The 16,429-nt window shown below is 40.1% G+C and overlaps 2 protein-coding genes across 3 annotated transcripts; one reads left to right on the top strand and one right to left on the bottom strand.

Moving 5' to 3' along the window:
- On the top strand, window positions 1-1,483 carry HYPK (huntingtin interacting protein K). Of its 2 annotated transcripts, XM_006178890.3 has the most exons (4): window positions 1-382; window positions 712-767; window positions 1,120-1,171; window positions 1,317-1,483. In XM_006178890.3, the coding sequence occupies exons 1-4, from the start codon at window positions 221-223 to the stop codon at window positions 1,410-1,412; spliced, it is 366 nt and encodes a 121-aa protein (XP_006178952.1). In that variant the 5' UTR covers window positions 1-220; the 3' UTR covers window positions 1,413-1,483. The 2 variants fall into 2 exon arrangements, with proteins under 2 accessions (XP_006178952.1, XP_032337225.1); XM_032481334.1 differs by lacking the exons at window positions 712-767; window positions 1,317-1,483 and having other exon boundaries at window positions 109-382; window positions 1,120-1,179.
- Window positions 1,484-2,755: 1,272 nt separating this feature from the next.
- On the bottom strand, window positions 2,756-15,239 carry MFAP1 (microfibril associated protein 1). The gene is made up of 9 exons (XM_006178891.3): window positions 14,984-15,239; window positions 10,268-10,487; window positions 8,995-9,124; window positions 8,386-8,573; window positions 7,748-7,856; window positions 7,492-7,652; window positions 6,015-6,174; window positions 3,593-3,682; window positions 2,756-3,500 (listed from the first exon to the last, which is right to left on the bottom strand). Exons 1-9 carry the CDS (start codon window positions 15,060-15,062, stop codon window positions 3,318-3,320), a joined length of 1,320 nt encoding a protein of 439 aa, XP_006178953.1. The 5' UTR covers window positions 15,063-15,239; the 3' UTR covers window positions 2,756-3,317.
- Between the last annotated feature and the right edge of the window lie 1,190 nt (window positions 15,240-16,429).

The following is a 16,429-nucleotide window of genomic DNA, read 5'->3' as shown; positions in this document are numbered from 1 at the left end:
AGTTCTGGGACAGGGCCTGGCAGAAAACAACGCTGTACAAGCCCGGAAGGAAGTCTGAGAGGCAAACCGGTTTCCTTGCTTAAGCTACTAAAGCCCGAGCAGTAAAGAAGTTGTGGCTCGGGGCCAGCCCCGCCTCCTCCTCTCGGCGGAAGTTGCGGGGCACTTACCGGAAGTCTTCCTGAGGCGGGGCCGGGTCGTGGGGCGGCTCAGCGAGATCGAGATGGCGACCGAGGGGGACGTGGAGCTGGAGTTGGAGACCGAGACCAGCGGCCCGGAGCGCCCTCCCGAGAAGCCGAGGAAGCATGACAGTGGTGCGGCGGACCTGGAGCGAGTCACCGACTACGCGGAGGAGAAGGAGATCCAGAGTTCCAATCTGGAGACGGTGAGGTTGGCCGAGAGCGTGCTAGGTGGGATGAGAGCAGAAAGGGCTGTGAGGCTGTAACTGGAAGCCCCGCTCCGCCAGGACGGGGCTCCCGATCCTGACGGCGGGAGGAGGCAAGAGGGAAACAACTGGCACTGGAGCCCGACTCTTGCGAAAAGGAGTTTGATAGAAATTGGGTTTAAAGTGGATCCCAGGTGCACGGAATTGAAGGCCCTGATTAGTGGTACACGCGTCATCCTGAATACACACCTCATCCACTTGCTAATGGTATTTTAGATTATTGGGAATTGTGGGTAGCCGAGCAGTAACTAGAGCCGTGTTTCCCATAGGCAATGTCCGTGATAGGAGATAGACGGTCCCGGGAGCAGAAAGCCAAACAGGAGCGGTAAGTCTGCATGCAGCCAACACTACCAGCCCCTCTTTCCCCAGAAATAAAAAGGCTTTTGTACCTTGTACTGTTCTTCAACGCTGTCACCAGTTCCTACAGATCTAAGATTTGAAACTTTACTTTTTTGTTGGTGGAAGGAAAAGCCTCTTGGGCAATACCTGCTGGCTGCTGTAAATATTCCGGGGAATGGAATGGGATGCTAGGTGAGGGAGTGGGAGTAGTTTTGCATTTTCAGTCAACAGTGTTTATGAAGAGTCATTTATTTATAAGGCACTGTTGGGAATGATCCTTTCTGGGAGTTCTATGGTGGAGGTAGAGGAGGAGGGCTGAAGTACTTGAATATTTGCAGGGAGAAGGAACTGGCAAAAGTCACCATCAAGAAAGAAGATCTGGAGCTGATAGTGAGTAGTAATGCCTAACTAGTGTATGGGGAGTGTGACATTACTTTGCTTAATTTGGGTTGTTTCCTGAAACAGTCAGCATGTTTTGCTGGCACATTAATCCCTGGGAGGAGGCTTAGGTAACATCATTGATCCTTTCCTGCAGATGACAGAGATGGAGATCTCCCGAGCAGCAGCAGAACGGAGCCTGAGGGAACACATGGGCAACGTGGTAGAGGCTCTTATTGCCCTAACTAACTGAAATGTGCTTTCTCAGGCCTACCCTCTGGAATTAACTTATTTCAATAAAGATTCGTCTTTTTTTTTTTTTTCCCTTGCAGTTTTGTCATTTTGGATCAAGTGCATTGTATGTTATATTGTATTTTATTATGGGAAACTTACATGTTGGAGCATAACCCTTAATGAACCTATGTGAAGGATCATTATAGAAGAGTACTTGATGTGCAGATGCAGATGCTAAGTGGCAGGGCAGGCTCACTCATTTGACTAGTTCTCACAGTATTCAAGGTACATTTAGAGTCTCAGCAAAGTTTACTATACCCTATGGCATGTGTCTCTAGGGTAGCTTATGAATAGCAGAAAGGCCAGTATCTGCTTAGGAGCCACTGTGTATAGATGTAAATCACCAGTCATAAGCCACTTTGAGTTAGAATTTAGGTACTGAGGTGGGAATATGGTAAGTACAGAAGTTATCAAAAGTTAGCCCTTACACAGAATTTATGACTTTTATTTTAATTGATTCAATATTTTAATTCTGAACCACAACACTTAAGCCTTAGATGTCATTTCCTGTCCTAGAGAGAATACCATTTTACCTTAAAAGTTGATCAACTTTGGCCAAGTCACCCTTTCTGAGCTTCTGTTTCCTCAACTGTAAAATGATACTTATCTGATAGGTTGTTTTAAGAATTGATGAGCAAGTGAATGTAAAACGCTTGGCCTAGTACTTGCCTCAGAGCAGACACTCAAATGGCACTACACTTTCCAAAAAGAATTTCAAGGTCTTATTCTCATTTTGGCAAGCTCTAGGATAAGTTTTAGATTGTATCCCCCTCTGGCACATACAACAGTGACTTATATTCATCTTTGTGTTTATTACCTCATAGTAATTATTTGCACTTATATTTTTATTCTAGGACATTTAAGGATTTATGAGTGATTCTCCCAGTGGGGCGTTTAAAGGATGTGAAAGGACCTTGTCCTCTTTTATGCAATTGAGAAGCAGCCTTCCCAGTGACTAAATGTCATTTCTCGTAATCCCTAGGACTCCTAGGCTCTGCCACTTGCATGGTGGTTATGTAAATGTTAAATGGAAAAACAATGTAACTCTACTAGTGACATCTAGCATGAAATCATTACATTAAAACTCTTGAGAGCACTGTGCCCTTTATATATGAACTGGGCAAGGAGAAGATACTGTAGGTACTTGAACTCATCTCATGGGTCCAGTTTTGTTTTATATACAGCTATAGTTTAGAGAGCAAGGACATGTATTTGCTCACGGAATAAACCTGGGTGCCACTTATATTAGAGTCTGTGTAGCTGTGTTTGAGATCAAAGGGGATGATCAAAATGTGAAACATCTTTTGCCAGACAATTCTCTGCTATCTTTTATTTTGGTTAATGGGTACTTGTCAGGCTGTACATTTTATTTCCAGTATGCTAAAAAAAAGCTCTTGGTGTATGAGTCTTATTTCTTGACACACACAAATGGATCAAAAAGTATGTTCACCTAGAAAAATTTACCCCCAAAATGCAAAACAGGTTTCAAAGAGCTTAGACTTCCTGTAAGGTAGAAGTAACGCATTGTCCACTTACATGCCCATGTTTCTAACCCAAGCTAAGAGCTGGAAAAAGAAACTTGGAACAGTCCCAAGTGAATATGGGAAGCCAGAGCAGTGATGAAGTTGAAGATTTCTCAGAAATAGTTCTAAGTGGGGATCCTTTAATCCTACCCTGACAGTGCTTTTCTGTGGGTTTCTCAGCGTGAGTCCAAACCTCACAAAGCACCTTCAAAGACTGGGTTTGCCCAGTCTCACAAGTAGGTCCAGCAGGGGCCATGTAAATAATAGTAAAAGCAAATGAAGGACCAGATGCTGAGATTCCCCCTTGTGTCCCACAGCTGGAAGAATAAATAGTTGAACTCTTAAGTAGTTTTCCGCTTCTTGGCAGATGGCCGTTCAAATACATCTCGTACCCCAGCTGCCTTCTGTTTAAAGAACTTTGTGTTCTGGGCACTCTCTTGGCCCCATGCTGAGTCGAAGGAGGTGGTGTCTTGATCCACAAGGTGGGTGTATTTGGTACGACCAGAGCGTCCAAAGTTCTTGACCTGTGAGAAGGACAAATGATGAGTTATACCACCAAACATGTCTCCCTGCCCTCAATACATTACTTTTCTCATGACATTAAGGTACCCTATACCTGCATGACTTTGGGAAGAATGGTTTTGTTGAAATGATCCTCCAGGGTAGGTGCGCTGAAATCTCTCTTGTATACTTCTTCATCCTCATCCTGTAGAAAAGAGTCTTATTCATCTTGTGGTTTTATTCTCATATATTCAAACTACAAATTTATTAAACTTTACAACAAGGGATACAAAGAAAGCAGAGGGTATTGAACCAAGAGCTTACATCTAGTTGAGGAAATGATACTCCTTTTTTCCTTTGTCTTTTTCCTGCCTAAGTGTAGACATTTCCTGGAGGTTGGCTATGTTTCCCTCTGCACTCAATATGTTCATTCACTCCCATGACTTCAACATCGTACAAGCCTCTCAAACCTCCAAACCTGATTCTTCTACTGCCTGATATATGTATTAGCTTGGATATTCTGTTGGGATTTCAAACTCACATCTAAAGTGAAAATTATTTCCCTAACCTTTCCAAATCAGCCTCTTCCTGACTCTTCTATTAATAGGACCAACATTCTGTCAATTACTTAGATTCTCATTACCTCAGTTATCATAGTTTTTCCCTGTAATCAATCTTACACATTCCACTGGATTAATGTTTCTAAAACAACTCTCCTTACATGTCTATCCTGCTCAAAAACTTTCAATGGTTCTCATTAAATAAGCACAATTCCTTTGTGTAGTAGTCAAGGCCAAATACTATACAGCCCTAAGCTACCTCTCCTTGCCTTCACAGATGATAATTTCTGCCTCCATTCCTTCCGGTTCCTTTACCTGGAATGTCTTCCTACCACTGAATGTCAGAAAGTCTATATATCTTAAATGTCACCTCCTTGACATCATCCTTTTCAATCTTCTACCAAACGTAACACCTCTCTCTTCATAAGTCCCATAGTACTTTCACTCTTCCTTATGTTATAGTATATATTTGCCTTAACTCCACTGTTCGATTGTAAACCTTCTGAGGGCAAGGATTATGTATCCTCTAGCCATGTTAAACAGTAGTACCCTTTACATAGTAAATGCTCAAAAGGTTTACTTGATGAACTATATAAAATAACTATAGAGAATAGTTTCAAATAAACATATCATTAAGACTATAATGTTACGATATAGATGATAAATGTATGTGCTGAAGGAATTAAAATAGTTCCATCTCCGTTAAGGAAAGCTTCATGGAAGAGATGAGTCCTTTAACCAAACACACGTTTGGAGTACTCTTTTTCCCTTCAGCTACAGAAAGGCCCAGTTGAAAGGTAGGACAATTACATAGTTTTCCTGACATCAACTTTTCTCCTTGTTAGAGCCTGAGACTACCTTATTTAATCTCAGAAGTCATTTCAATGTCACTCTTATTGTCCAGAGGAGAAGAGTTGATACATGAGTATGTATACCAAAAGACTTGCACATAAACCATTCCTATGTATCTTAGTCAGCAATGCACTGAAATGCTTAAGCGATATTTTATGACTCTGAGGTAGTACAAGAAATTTATAATCTCCAGTGACTCCCATCTAGAAAACTACATGAGCTGGAAAACCATATAATAAGCAAACGTTTTCCACTGAGCAAACTAGACACTGATTTTGGAGGGAGGGGAGTAAGGAATCCTCCACTGAAGTTTTAAATTTTTACTGGTATCTACAGTGAAAGGCAGGAATTTAGCTGCAGTTCAGGATATTTAAGTTTTGCTACAAAGCATCTGAAAAGGCTAGTCTAGGTTTTTGATACAAACTCCTTTAACATCAGGAAATAATTTAACAAACGACATGCTATTAGAGTAATAAATGCAGTCAATTCTCTCATTCTCTTTCCTGCTATTTCTCTATTAAGGAATTATCCAAATACTTTGGAAGAAGTACTTTTCACTTTACATAGGGTTAATAGAATTCTATTTTGATGCTGGTCTTTATATGAGGAACAAACATGATGGCATTACACATAATGGTTAGGTAATTAACCATTTTTTTGGTCAGTTAGACCTGGTCAATTTCTGTCCGCTCAGAATGAAGTCAATTAAACTTCTGTCACCCAAATATGAGTTAATGTAAACCTCTATGCAGAGCTTGGTTTTCTCATAACCAAAATTTCTCATTTAGCCATGAATAATGATATCCCAGTGATGTGAGGGAACTCAGTAGTCTAGTATCAGGATGGGTCACTCTATTTCAGCTCCTCGATTCTTCTGTTACATCATTTCCTCCTTCCAAGAGTTGGAGCCAAAAGAGAACACTTGCTGCTACTTCTAAAATCCTGCTGCCAATGCTTTTCTCTATTGGGTTTATATTCTTCAGAGACAAAAAGCAGATAAGAAAGTTGACCACTGCAAGTGGAAGTAATATCTCAGGACCAGTTTATACTTGAGGGAGAAAAAGTATTCAAAGCTTCTGAGTTATTCTTATTGCCCCATTTTCCCCTTCTCTTTTCAATTCTTACCATGAAGAAGGCACCCCGGTGATAATACTTCTGTAAGAACTTATATTTGCCCTTAACAGCTTTGTTGGTAATGACTTTGCCATTTGCCCGAAGCTCTGCTCGCCTTTCTTCCTCAGTCAGGTTTCGCATGCGCTCAATTTCTGCTTTCTCCTTCTCAAGCCTGTCCAGAGAACAAAACTTTATTAGGATCATTTCAGCTTCAGAAAGACCCAATTATCTGATTTGACAAAGTCCCACCTCCTTTCAAGCATTATTCATCTTCATCAAGTCTAGTCATTACCTGTTAGGAAAGGTCAGGAGCTCAATAAATAAAAAAGTGAAGAAGTCATGATGCTCACAAGACCGTGTTGCAAACTTCCAAAAGTTGATTCTAGCCTTTTAGAGGTTCAGACATACTGCTTGATTTGATAACATTACCTAATTCCCATTTTCTAAAAAGCCTTCTTAGTTTTAAAAAAACAAAACAAAACAAAACAGAATTTAAAATAACTCTGTGTAAGACTTTACTGGTATTCCTTTAGTAATGTGCTTACATGTCACAAACCAAGGATCACCATTATCAATTAGACTGAAGTGACTGTAACCTTTTTTTGGGTGGAGAGTCACAGATTCCTTTTCTTCAAAAAATGCAAAGATACACAAAATTTTTCATACAACGTTAAAGGGTACATGGACTCCTCGAAGCCCAGGGTAAAAACTGAAGGTTAAAAACTGCAGACTAAGGACACAGTCTTCTATTGAGGGTTTCCCTTTGTAATCTGGGATTATCACCTAATTCCTAGTAATTTTTAGGAGTGGGTGATGCAGCTCAGAAATGATTCTGCTATAACATAGTGATTGTGGTAGATTATTTAAATGCCACAAATTCTCCCCCTCACAGTATGCATGCCCCTCTGCAGAAATGACATGTGAGCCTCAAAAGATCTTGCCAGCTTCCACCTTTGTCTTCTTGGAATGCTGCCCTGAGACCATTATGTAAGAAAACCAGTCTAGCCTACTGAAGCTGGAGAATGAGGCATCCTCGCTGACAGTCAGCATCAACTACCAGACTTGTAAGTGAAGCCCAGTCAATCTTCCAGCTGGACACAACTGCGTAAGAGAACCTAGCTGAAAACAGCAGAGGAATTGCACAGCCAACCTCCAAAACTGTGAGCAATAATCGTCTCAAGTCACTTAATCTGGGGTTGGGTTGTTACACAACAATAAATAACTGATTACAGCGAGTAACTTATATGTGTCTACCAGGAAACCAAAGAGTCAGCTGGCACTCTGTCATGGAGAAACACAGACAACATGTGTTTCTTTCCCCTGATTTTACTGTCACAAACCACATTCCAACTATGGGGAACTCACCCAGTTGCAAGGACCTGAAAGAAAGCTAGAACAGAACTCACAGTAGGTATGGAGCCTCAGAGCTCCCCTACTAGGAACCTGTCCCCCTGGCACTATTAGACTCCAGGCCCATCCTATTACTCACGCTTCACGATCTTCTCTGTCCCTTTTGATTCTCTTGAGCTCCCGAACTTTCCATGCCTCATATTCCTCCTCATCATTTTCATCATCAGTATTGAGCGCGTCCAGTGCAGCCAGGGACCGCTTGTTCTCCTCCAGCTCTTTCTTGGTCTCCTCTTCCACAATCTGGACAGGGAGAACAATTCAACTGTTGGATTTCTCCTCAGACAAACCTCAACACTCGACTCCTTGTGCTCAGTCCTCACAGCCACCCCCAGTACCTTGAGCGTGTACTTGCGCCTTTCCTCAGCCATGCGTTTGGCCTCCTGCTCCAGCTCCTTCTGTTTCAATGCTTCTGCCTCCCGTTCTTGAACTGTTACTCGGTCCTTCCTGTGGCACAGAGGTCCTGTTAACTACCCGAAGCCCTTGGAGTGCAGCTCTTGGCTCCCCTAAGTCAAGTCCCATCCAAATCAGACAAAGCCAAACAATCTTTGGCTCTATTATTTCCAAAGAGCCAAAAATGGGAGTCAGCCCTGGTCTTCAGAGCATCAAAATTTCATTCGTCTTTGAGAACGGCCTGAATAGCAAGAAACCTGCTGGACTGTGACTAGTAGGATTTCTAGCCATTAGGAAAGGAACAGGAATTTGCTCTACAAACTTAATTTTGTGTTTATTAAATTAAGACCTCAGCAGGTATGTTTTCTTTAACTGGAAAGGGAGACGGGAAAATAAACTCAGGCTCCCTGCTAACACCAAGATATGCCTGAGCAAATAAATATTCTACCAAGTTGGGGCACTGAGCAGAAGACTTTTACTTACTGCTGACATTTCAGAAGAGCAAAAGATAGAAAAATGGCTTCTATCTCCAGCTTGGAAGGTAGTAATGACGGGACTCAGGCCTGGCTTGTGAGATACTTACTTCCGAATGAAGACAGGCTTAAGGCGAGGCTCCATCTCATCTTCACTGTCTGTGTACTCTTCATACTCAGACTCTGATTCTGACTCCTCCCCAGAACGACCCTCGTCTTCCACCTCCATGACTTCCATCTCTTCATTTTTCCTCTCCTGTGCTCGCTGACGCATCATGCCACGGCGCCGTTCTATTTCCTTCAAGTTATACGTCCAAGTCAGTCAGCCAAATGGTCTGTGCCTTAAGATGGCTTTTTATTTTTATCTCATCAAGCTTAACAAATTCTGATATGAGCAAATGAAACTTAGTACCATTCTACTTTCAATCTTATCCCCAACAAATAGGTAACATTAGATCAGATTTCTGCCAAAAGCAGATGTCTTGTGCCTTTAAGGCCTCCACAAATGAGCACCACGCCCTAAGTTTTTCTCGTACCCAGAAATGACTTCCCTTTTTTCTTTTCTTTTTTAATTTTTTTTTTGGAGGAGGAGGGAATTAGGTTTACTTATTTACTTATTTTCAGAGGAAAGACTGGGGATTGAACCCAGGACCTTCTATATGCTAAGCATGTGCTCTACCACTTGAGCTATACCCTCCCCCTCCTTTTCTCTCCTATACCTCATCATCAATCTCTTCCTCTTCTTCTTCACTGCTATCTTCTCGTTCCATGCGCCAAGCATCTCCTTCTACTTCGGAGTCACTTTCTCCTACCACTTCAGGTTCCACTATTTTCCGATGTCGAGCCAATCTGAAAAACAGAGTCTCCAAGTATAACACCAATGTCACAAAAAAGAAGGGGCATCAACCACATTTCCTTAGTCACAGAGCACCTGGACATTATGTTTGCTCTTATTAATTCTGAAGTCTTGAGATGAGGAAACTGAGGGGCAGATTAAAAAAATTAACTCAAAGTATCAGAGCAGATAGTCAAGTTGGAACTAAAGCATTAAAAGTATGCTGAGGCATCCTGGGCACTGCAACAAACTCATATGGGTGCACTGGGATATATTTTACAGTGTAAGGTAGTTTGGTTTCAACATTAGATCACACTACGTTTCCTTTCAATGATATCATATCTTGGGCTGCTGTGATAAAAAGTAAGTACTGCATAACAGTCAATATGGAACAGGAAATGAGAGTGACAGTGCCAATCTGTCCCTAAGGTTTGAGAAGTTGTCAGAACCCATGAGGCACATAAACCCCACTAGTAAGTAACTTTGGTTATGTAAGAATGAAATAAAAATGTTTTTTCTTTTATGTGCATTATATATTTCAAATGGCTATGTTGTTACGACATAACTATTTATTAAATCATTTGGATCTAACTACTTAATAAAAGAAACACAACTGTTTGGGCCTACGGGATCTGTGAAAAAATTCCTGAGACAATATGAACTGTGAAAGTTCAGGACCTATGACTTTCTCTGCAGGGTAATGTCTCCGTCAATACGCAACATACAAAGTCCCTTACTGGGAGGCTCCCTTTCCAACATGAGACCATTCATCAGTCCTTTTTTCCTACTTCATCAGTGTCATTTCTCCTCGTTTAGCCTTCAGGATAAGTAAATGGATAAAATCAATTTCTCAAATTTTATGAGATATCTTAATGCTAAAAAGACTCCTCAATAAACCAACCAATGGCCTGTGTTTTCTATTCCCTTACTGAGTTATCTTCGTAACCCTGCTGTGCCTCAGTTTCTTCACTTGTAAAATGGGGATAACAGTACCTACCTCATAAGTTTATTATGTGGATTACAAGATTTAGTAAATGTAATATGCCTGGAATAATACCTGGCACATAGTAAATATTATTCAAATATTAGCTTTATTGTTGTTCCTATTAATTAACCTTAGGGGTTCAGGTCCAGGGAAACATAATTCTAGTCACTACCTCTCTTCCACATCTTCACTGATACGGTTCTGCAAACGCCGCAGCCGAGGGTCGCTAGATGAATCCTCCTCCTGTTCCTCAGGCTCTGCTTCTTGTTCCTTGGCTTTCTTAATGAACTGAAACTCTTCATCCTCCTCATCTGAGGACTCCATTGGGGCATAGTCTGGCCTCTTTCCCGATACGTAACGTTTTACCTTCACTTTTTCCATCGAAATCTCACCTGGGTGAGAAAGATAACTTATTATGTTTCAGTAGTCTCTTTCCCAATGTCCTTCAACCCTTGGCCTTTGCAGGCAGAGCCCTGTATTTCTGGTAAACAAGAGTCCAAGCAGGAGAAGATGAGCTGCTATCCAATCATCTATTCATATAATGGTGTTTTCCTACAAAGGCCAAGTCACGGCTAGGCATCTTGCGAATACCAACACTAATGAGGCCTAGCTTGGGTACAATGAAGTGGAGGAAGGTGGACAGTTAAACAAGAGAAAAGGTTCCCCCGAAGAGGGAGACTACCTCCATCACAACGTCATGCTATTTCACCTCAACTACAGGGCTAAAGCAAATTATTTGTAACAGTGCCCAGCACACAGTAAGGGCGACTTCAGTGGGAATATAAAATTAAAATACTGATCAGCTATTCTTTCAGTTCCTTTGGACTTTTCCATGGCAGTCTTTATAATATATGACCAAATAACTCAATCTTCTAATTTTTATTTCTTCCTTCTTCTCTTTTAGCTTATGTGCTTATCAAACCTACAAGCATAGATTATCTGTCTCTTACAAATACCCACAATTTCAATGAGTAGAAAAATAGTGAAAAGTAACCAACATATTATATATGAAGAATATAAGCTTGATAACCAAACTGGACAGGTCAAGGGAAAGCTTTAGGTGGACTTCACTTATGAACATAGATACAAAAATATTACATAACATAACAGTAAACGTATTCAGGCAATGTAAAAACCAATAAAGAACCCCCTAAGCTATAGTGACATAATAGGATATAGCCCAGGACTACAAGGATGGCTTAACCTTAGAAAATTAACAGGGAAAAAGTAATGCACTATTTAAAGTTTATATATTTAAAGTCACATCACTTAAAAATAGATACAGCAAACATTATACTTAATGATAAAATATTAGAAGCATTACTTTAAAGAACAGTGGGCATTGTTATGTTGTCCCTATCATACCCTCTAATCAACATTATATTATGGTTTTAATTAGTACAATAAGAAAAAGAGATAAAAGGTAAGGACTGAAAAGGAAAGAACTGCCATAATTTGCAGACTATATGATTATCTATGTAGAAAATATAAGATAATCAACAGACAAGCTAAAAAAATTCAGGGATAATGCTGGATAAAAACAACTGTAACTGTACACTGGACTACATATAATTAGAAAATACAGTTTAAAAATACCATTTATGGGGAGAGGGTATAGCTCAGCGGAAGAGTGCCTGTTTGGCATGCAAGAGGTCCTGGGTTCAATCTCCAGTACCTCCATTAAAAAATGAAATAAACCTAATTACCTCCCCCAACCAAATACTATTTACTATCACAACTAATCTATAGGACACCAAGGAATAAATTCAACAGAAGATGTACAAGGTCTTTAGGAAGAAAAATATATAATTGTATTGAAAGATATAAAAGATCAAAATAAATGTTGAGATACATCATGTTCAAGGATGAGAAGATGGCAACCATGCCCAAGTTAATAAATGCAGGATCTATAATTTCAATACAATTCCATTAAAAGCTATCCACAGGCTGATTCTAAAATAATATGGAAGAACAGGGGGCCAAAAAGAGCCAAGAAAATTCTGAAGAACAAGGTGAGGCCAAAGACCTTAACAGACACCTCACCAAAGAAGACATACAGATGGTAAATAAGCATGTGAAAAGATGCTCCACATTATATGCCATCAGGCAAGTGCAAATTAAAACAATGAGACACCACTACACACATATTAGAATGGCCAAAGTCTAGAGCTCTGATAATTCCAAGTGCTGGTGAGGATGTGGAGCAACAGGAACTAACTCACTGCTAATGGGAATGCAAAATGGCACGGCCACTTTGGAAGATAGTTTGGTGCTTTCTTACAAAACTAACCATACTCTTACCATATAATCTAGCAATCCCTCTCATTGGTATTTCCCCAAAGGAGGCAAAAACTTTTGTCCACACATTAACCTGCACAGTGATATTTACTGCAGCTTTATTCATAACTGCTAAAACTTGGAAGCAACCAAGATGTCCTTCACGAGGTGAATGGATAAACTGCAATGCATCCAGACAACAGAATATTACTCAGTGCTAAAAAGAAATGAACTATCAAGCCATGAAAAGACATGGAGGAAGCTTAAAAGCATATTACTTAGTGAAAATACCGTGTATGATACTGTAATGATGGATATATGTTACTATATACTTGTCCAAATCCAGAGTATACAACACCAAGAGAGAACCTTAATGTAAACTTTGGGTGATAAAGAAGTGTCACTGTAGGTTCACCAATCATAACAAATGTATCACTTTGGTGGGAGATGTTGATAATGGGGAGGCTATGCATGTGTAAAGGTAGGAGGTATATGGGGAATCTCTGTACCTTCCCCTCAATTTTGCTGTAAACCTAAAACTGCTCTAAAGTCTTAATGAAAAAAAAAAAAAAGACAATTAAGATGAGGTGGGGGAGGTTTTCTGTATGAGATCAAAAGGTTTATTTAAATTTATAGTAACTAAAAAATATCTCATTGATTCAGGGATACACAGAGATCAAGTAAACACAGAGTGCAGAGAAACAAACCTATTTGAGAACTTGGTATATTACAGAAGTGACATTAAAAACCAGTGAACAGTGGATGAGCTAGTCAAACAATGGAGTAGTAGGGATAATTGGCTAACCATAAGATAAACTAGTAAAATTAGATCGCTGACACCACACACACACACACACACAGACTTCAGATGGATTAAAGACTCAAGTATGAAAAACATTTTCAACATCTACATCCGTATTGGTTTGTAGCTCCTTAACTTAAGAGTCTGTCTTGCACAATTGTGCATTCAATCCTATTCAGCATATGCAAACACCTAGATGATAGAAAATCTTTGTAATTTGAATATCTATAGTTTCAGGGTGGGGAAGGATTTCTTAAACAGTATACAAAACACCACAACTCATAAAAGATAAAAATGATTAATGTGTCAACACTAAAACTAAAAATGCCTGTGTAACAGAAGACTCCATAATTGAGACAAGCCAAAAAACCCTGGGAAATAAATATTAGATTTTGGATGTATAAAAACAAATCAAATAGAAAATGGGTAAATGACAGAAACAGGTAACTTACAGAAGAGAAAACCTACGATTTCGATTAACATACGAACAAGATGCCTAGTATCACTAGTAATCAGGGAAATAAAAATTAAAATAATGAGATATCACATCTAATGGATGTAAAATTAGATTGGGCAAAATTTAAAAAATCTCCTATAATCAAGTATGTGAAGATATGGGGAAATAAAAATGCTCTTAGAATCCACTGTTGAGAGCAAATGGTAATAGGTAGTTAAGTTGATGATGAATTTCTAGGGAAATTCTTACACAAATGCACTAAAGAGACACCTTTAAGAATGACAATTGCAGCACTGTTTGTAACAGGAGAAAAAAGTAAGAAAACAACTAACTGTTCCTCAGCAGGGAATAAACTGTGATTTAATTATACAATGGAACTCATAAGCAGTTAAAATGAATGAATCAGATCTTCATGTATCCAAAGGATACTTCTCAAAAGCCTCGAGTTAAAAAAAAAAAGGCAAGTTGTACAAGGATAGGTACCATATATTTAAAAAACAAAAAATTAAAAAATGGGTATTATTTTCCAAATTCTTTACTGAAAAAATTGACTTTAGTCTGACCTCTCCTCACCCCCAAACATGTACAGTGTTCCTTCATCCATCTGCACTCATCGGAATCCTAATTATCCTTTAAAGACCAGCTTAAATGCAACTTATTCAAGAAGCTTTCCCTCATTAACCCAATCTGAAGATACTATTTCTTCTCTGCCCTCCAAAGCACTTGTTTTATATCACCTATGTGACAGGTACTACAGGTGTAAAAGACTGTACACTTCCTTAGAATATGCTTTTTTTTTGTTTGTCTCACGTCTACTAGATTATGAGTTCCTTAAAACTAGTAGCACTGTCTTACACCACTTTGTATTCAATTTAACAAACACAGTTACTGCGTTGGTTGAAAGGGATAAAGATTTAGTAAGACATGGTTCCTGCTTCAAGGAAGTTATGAGCTTATGATGAAGTAGAGGGAGCCAGATACATAAACAATTATAGTAAGAGTTATCATAAACAGACTGCCATGGATAACCAAAGAGGGATCGTATCTCGCACAACGCCCTGCCAACAGCAGGCATTCACTATGTATCTATCAGTCTAACGAAGGTGGAGGCCAAGGCAAGAGGGTGCTTGTTGTAGGAGACAGCAGACACGCTCCAGGAATAAGATGGAAGTGGGGTTTTTCTCCCCCTAGGCAACGCGACTGGGTGCGAGGTTTGTTGGGGAACGTCGAATAAACAGAGGGCTGGGTCTTACGGGTCGGTGGGGTTAGGGTGGTCGGCGAGGGGGTAGGTTTAGGGTATACCGGGGAAGGAAGAGGATAAGATCCGTCTGGAAGAGGGCTCAGCACTGTACCTTTCTCATTGCGAACCGGGACGGCCCCAGCCGTAGACTGAATGGGCGGTTGTTTCATGAGGGCGCTTGGGACCGACATGTTGATGGCAGTGGTGGTGACTTCCGAAACTTGACTAATTCCAAACAGTGAACAGCAACAATGTCAACGAACAGAAAAAAACTCTTCACCGAGGGCCGCTGGTCACCACTGCGCGACTAATAGAAACACCACTTACGGCCGAGCTAGAAAAACCGGAAATAAACGACCAGAGGCTTGTGGGATTGTGGAGGACGTCTGGGCGTCTACCACGAGAACGTCGAGTCTGCGCATGCTCTTAGGCTACCCTACGTCCTCAGTCTCGCAGTATTTGGACGCGCCGTCTGGCGGGAAATTGCTCTCACCCGGCTTTGCTGTTGAGAACCTGCGGTGAGGAAGGTCTGGTTTAAAGGTTTCGCTCGTTAAATTGGTTTGAAGCCTAGGAAAATGGGATAGTGACAAATAAGAAGTCGAGGAGAGAGTAAAGGGCAGTTTGTCCAGACTGTTGAAAACTCAGAATTAGAATTTAGTCAGAGTAGAAATCCTGCGAGTAGCACCTGATTAGCTCAGCTGATGAGACTAAGTGGGTTGTAATGCGGAATTTTTTTTGTCAGGTGAGGTTAAGTGGTGGTAATTTAGGCCAGTGGCAAGAAAAAAAAAATCCCCTAATTGGTTTAGAACAACACGTGAAATCCTAACCCTCTTTTAGGCTTTCTAGTTCTTTCCGTTTCTGGAGACTGCCTATTAAAACATTCCCAGCTGGAATGTTTGTATATAAAAGTCAGTAAATAATTATTAAGCACTTAATGTGTTTACTGTGCTTAGCTCTAAGGAGAATGGAATATTGTTGAAAGGCTCGTGTTCTCCAGAAACTAGAATTTTATTTAGCAAGTCTACAAAGTTTTATAGAATCATAACAGAATCAATCCCAATTTACGAGGTGGCTTGTGTAAGAAACTTAGGCTAATTGGAAGTCAGTTCAACTTTTTCTAAATTCATAGTAGAAAGGATTTGATAACCGCTGTGGTGGGGAGAGAAGGGCCAGCATGAGCAAAGTCTTGAAGTCCAGAAATATGGTATATATCAGACACAATGAAAAGTTTGATTTTATTAGTAATTTTTGAATCGAAGAGTCTGAAAGTTCCTGAAGGGCCTTGAAGGTGCTTTTAATAGAATAAGTTCTCAAATTATTTCACCTGTGTTCTCCAATTGGTCCTAGGCTGGGAGGAGAAATAAAAATGGGCAAGTCTCAATCAAGAAACAGTGGAGGATCCAAGTAACCAACCAGGGGAGCAGCTTTGAGCTAGAAAGAAAGGACTGTAAAATTAGAGCAAATAGAAATTCATATTATAAAGTTACCAGCTCCACAATGCTATCCAGAGGGAGTAAATCTGATGGGAAGGCAATTGTTTCTGCTCACAGAATTCCAG

The sequence above is a fragment of the Camelus ferus genome, chromosome 6 (assembly GCF_009834535.1).
Source record: "Camelus ferus isolate YT-003-E chromosome 6, BCGSAC_Cfer_1.0, whole genome shotgun sequence".
Lineage (NCBI taxonomy): Eukaryota > Metazoa > Chordata > Mammalia > Artiodactyla > Camelidae > Camelus > Camelus ferus.
This window is presented reverse-complemented; position numbering and strand designations above follow the sequence as displayed.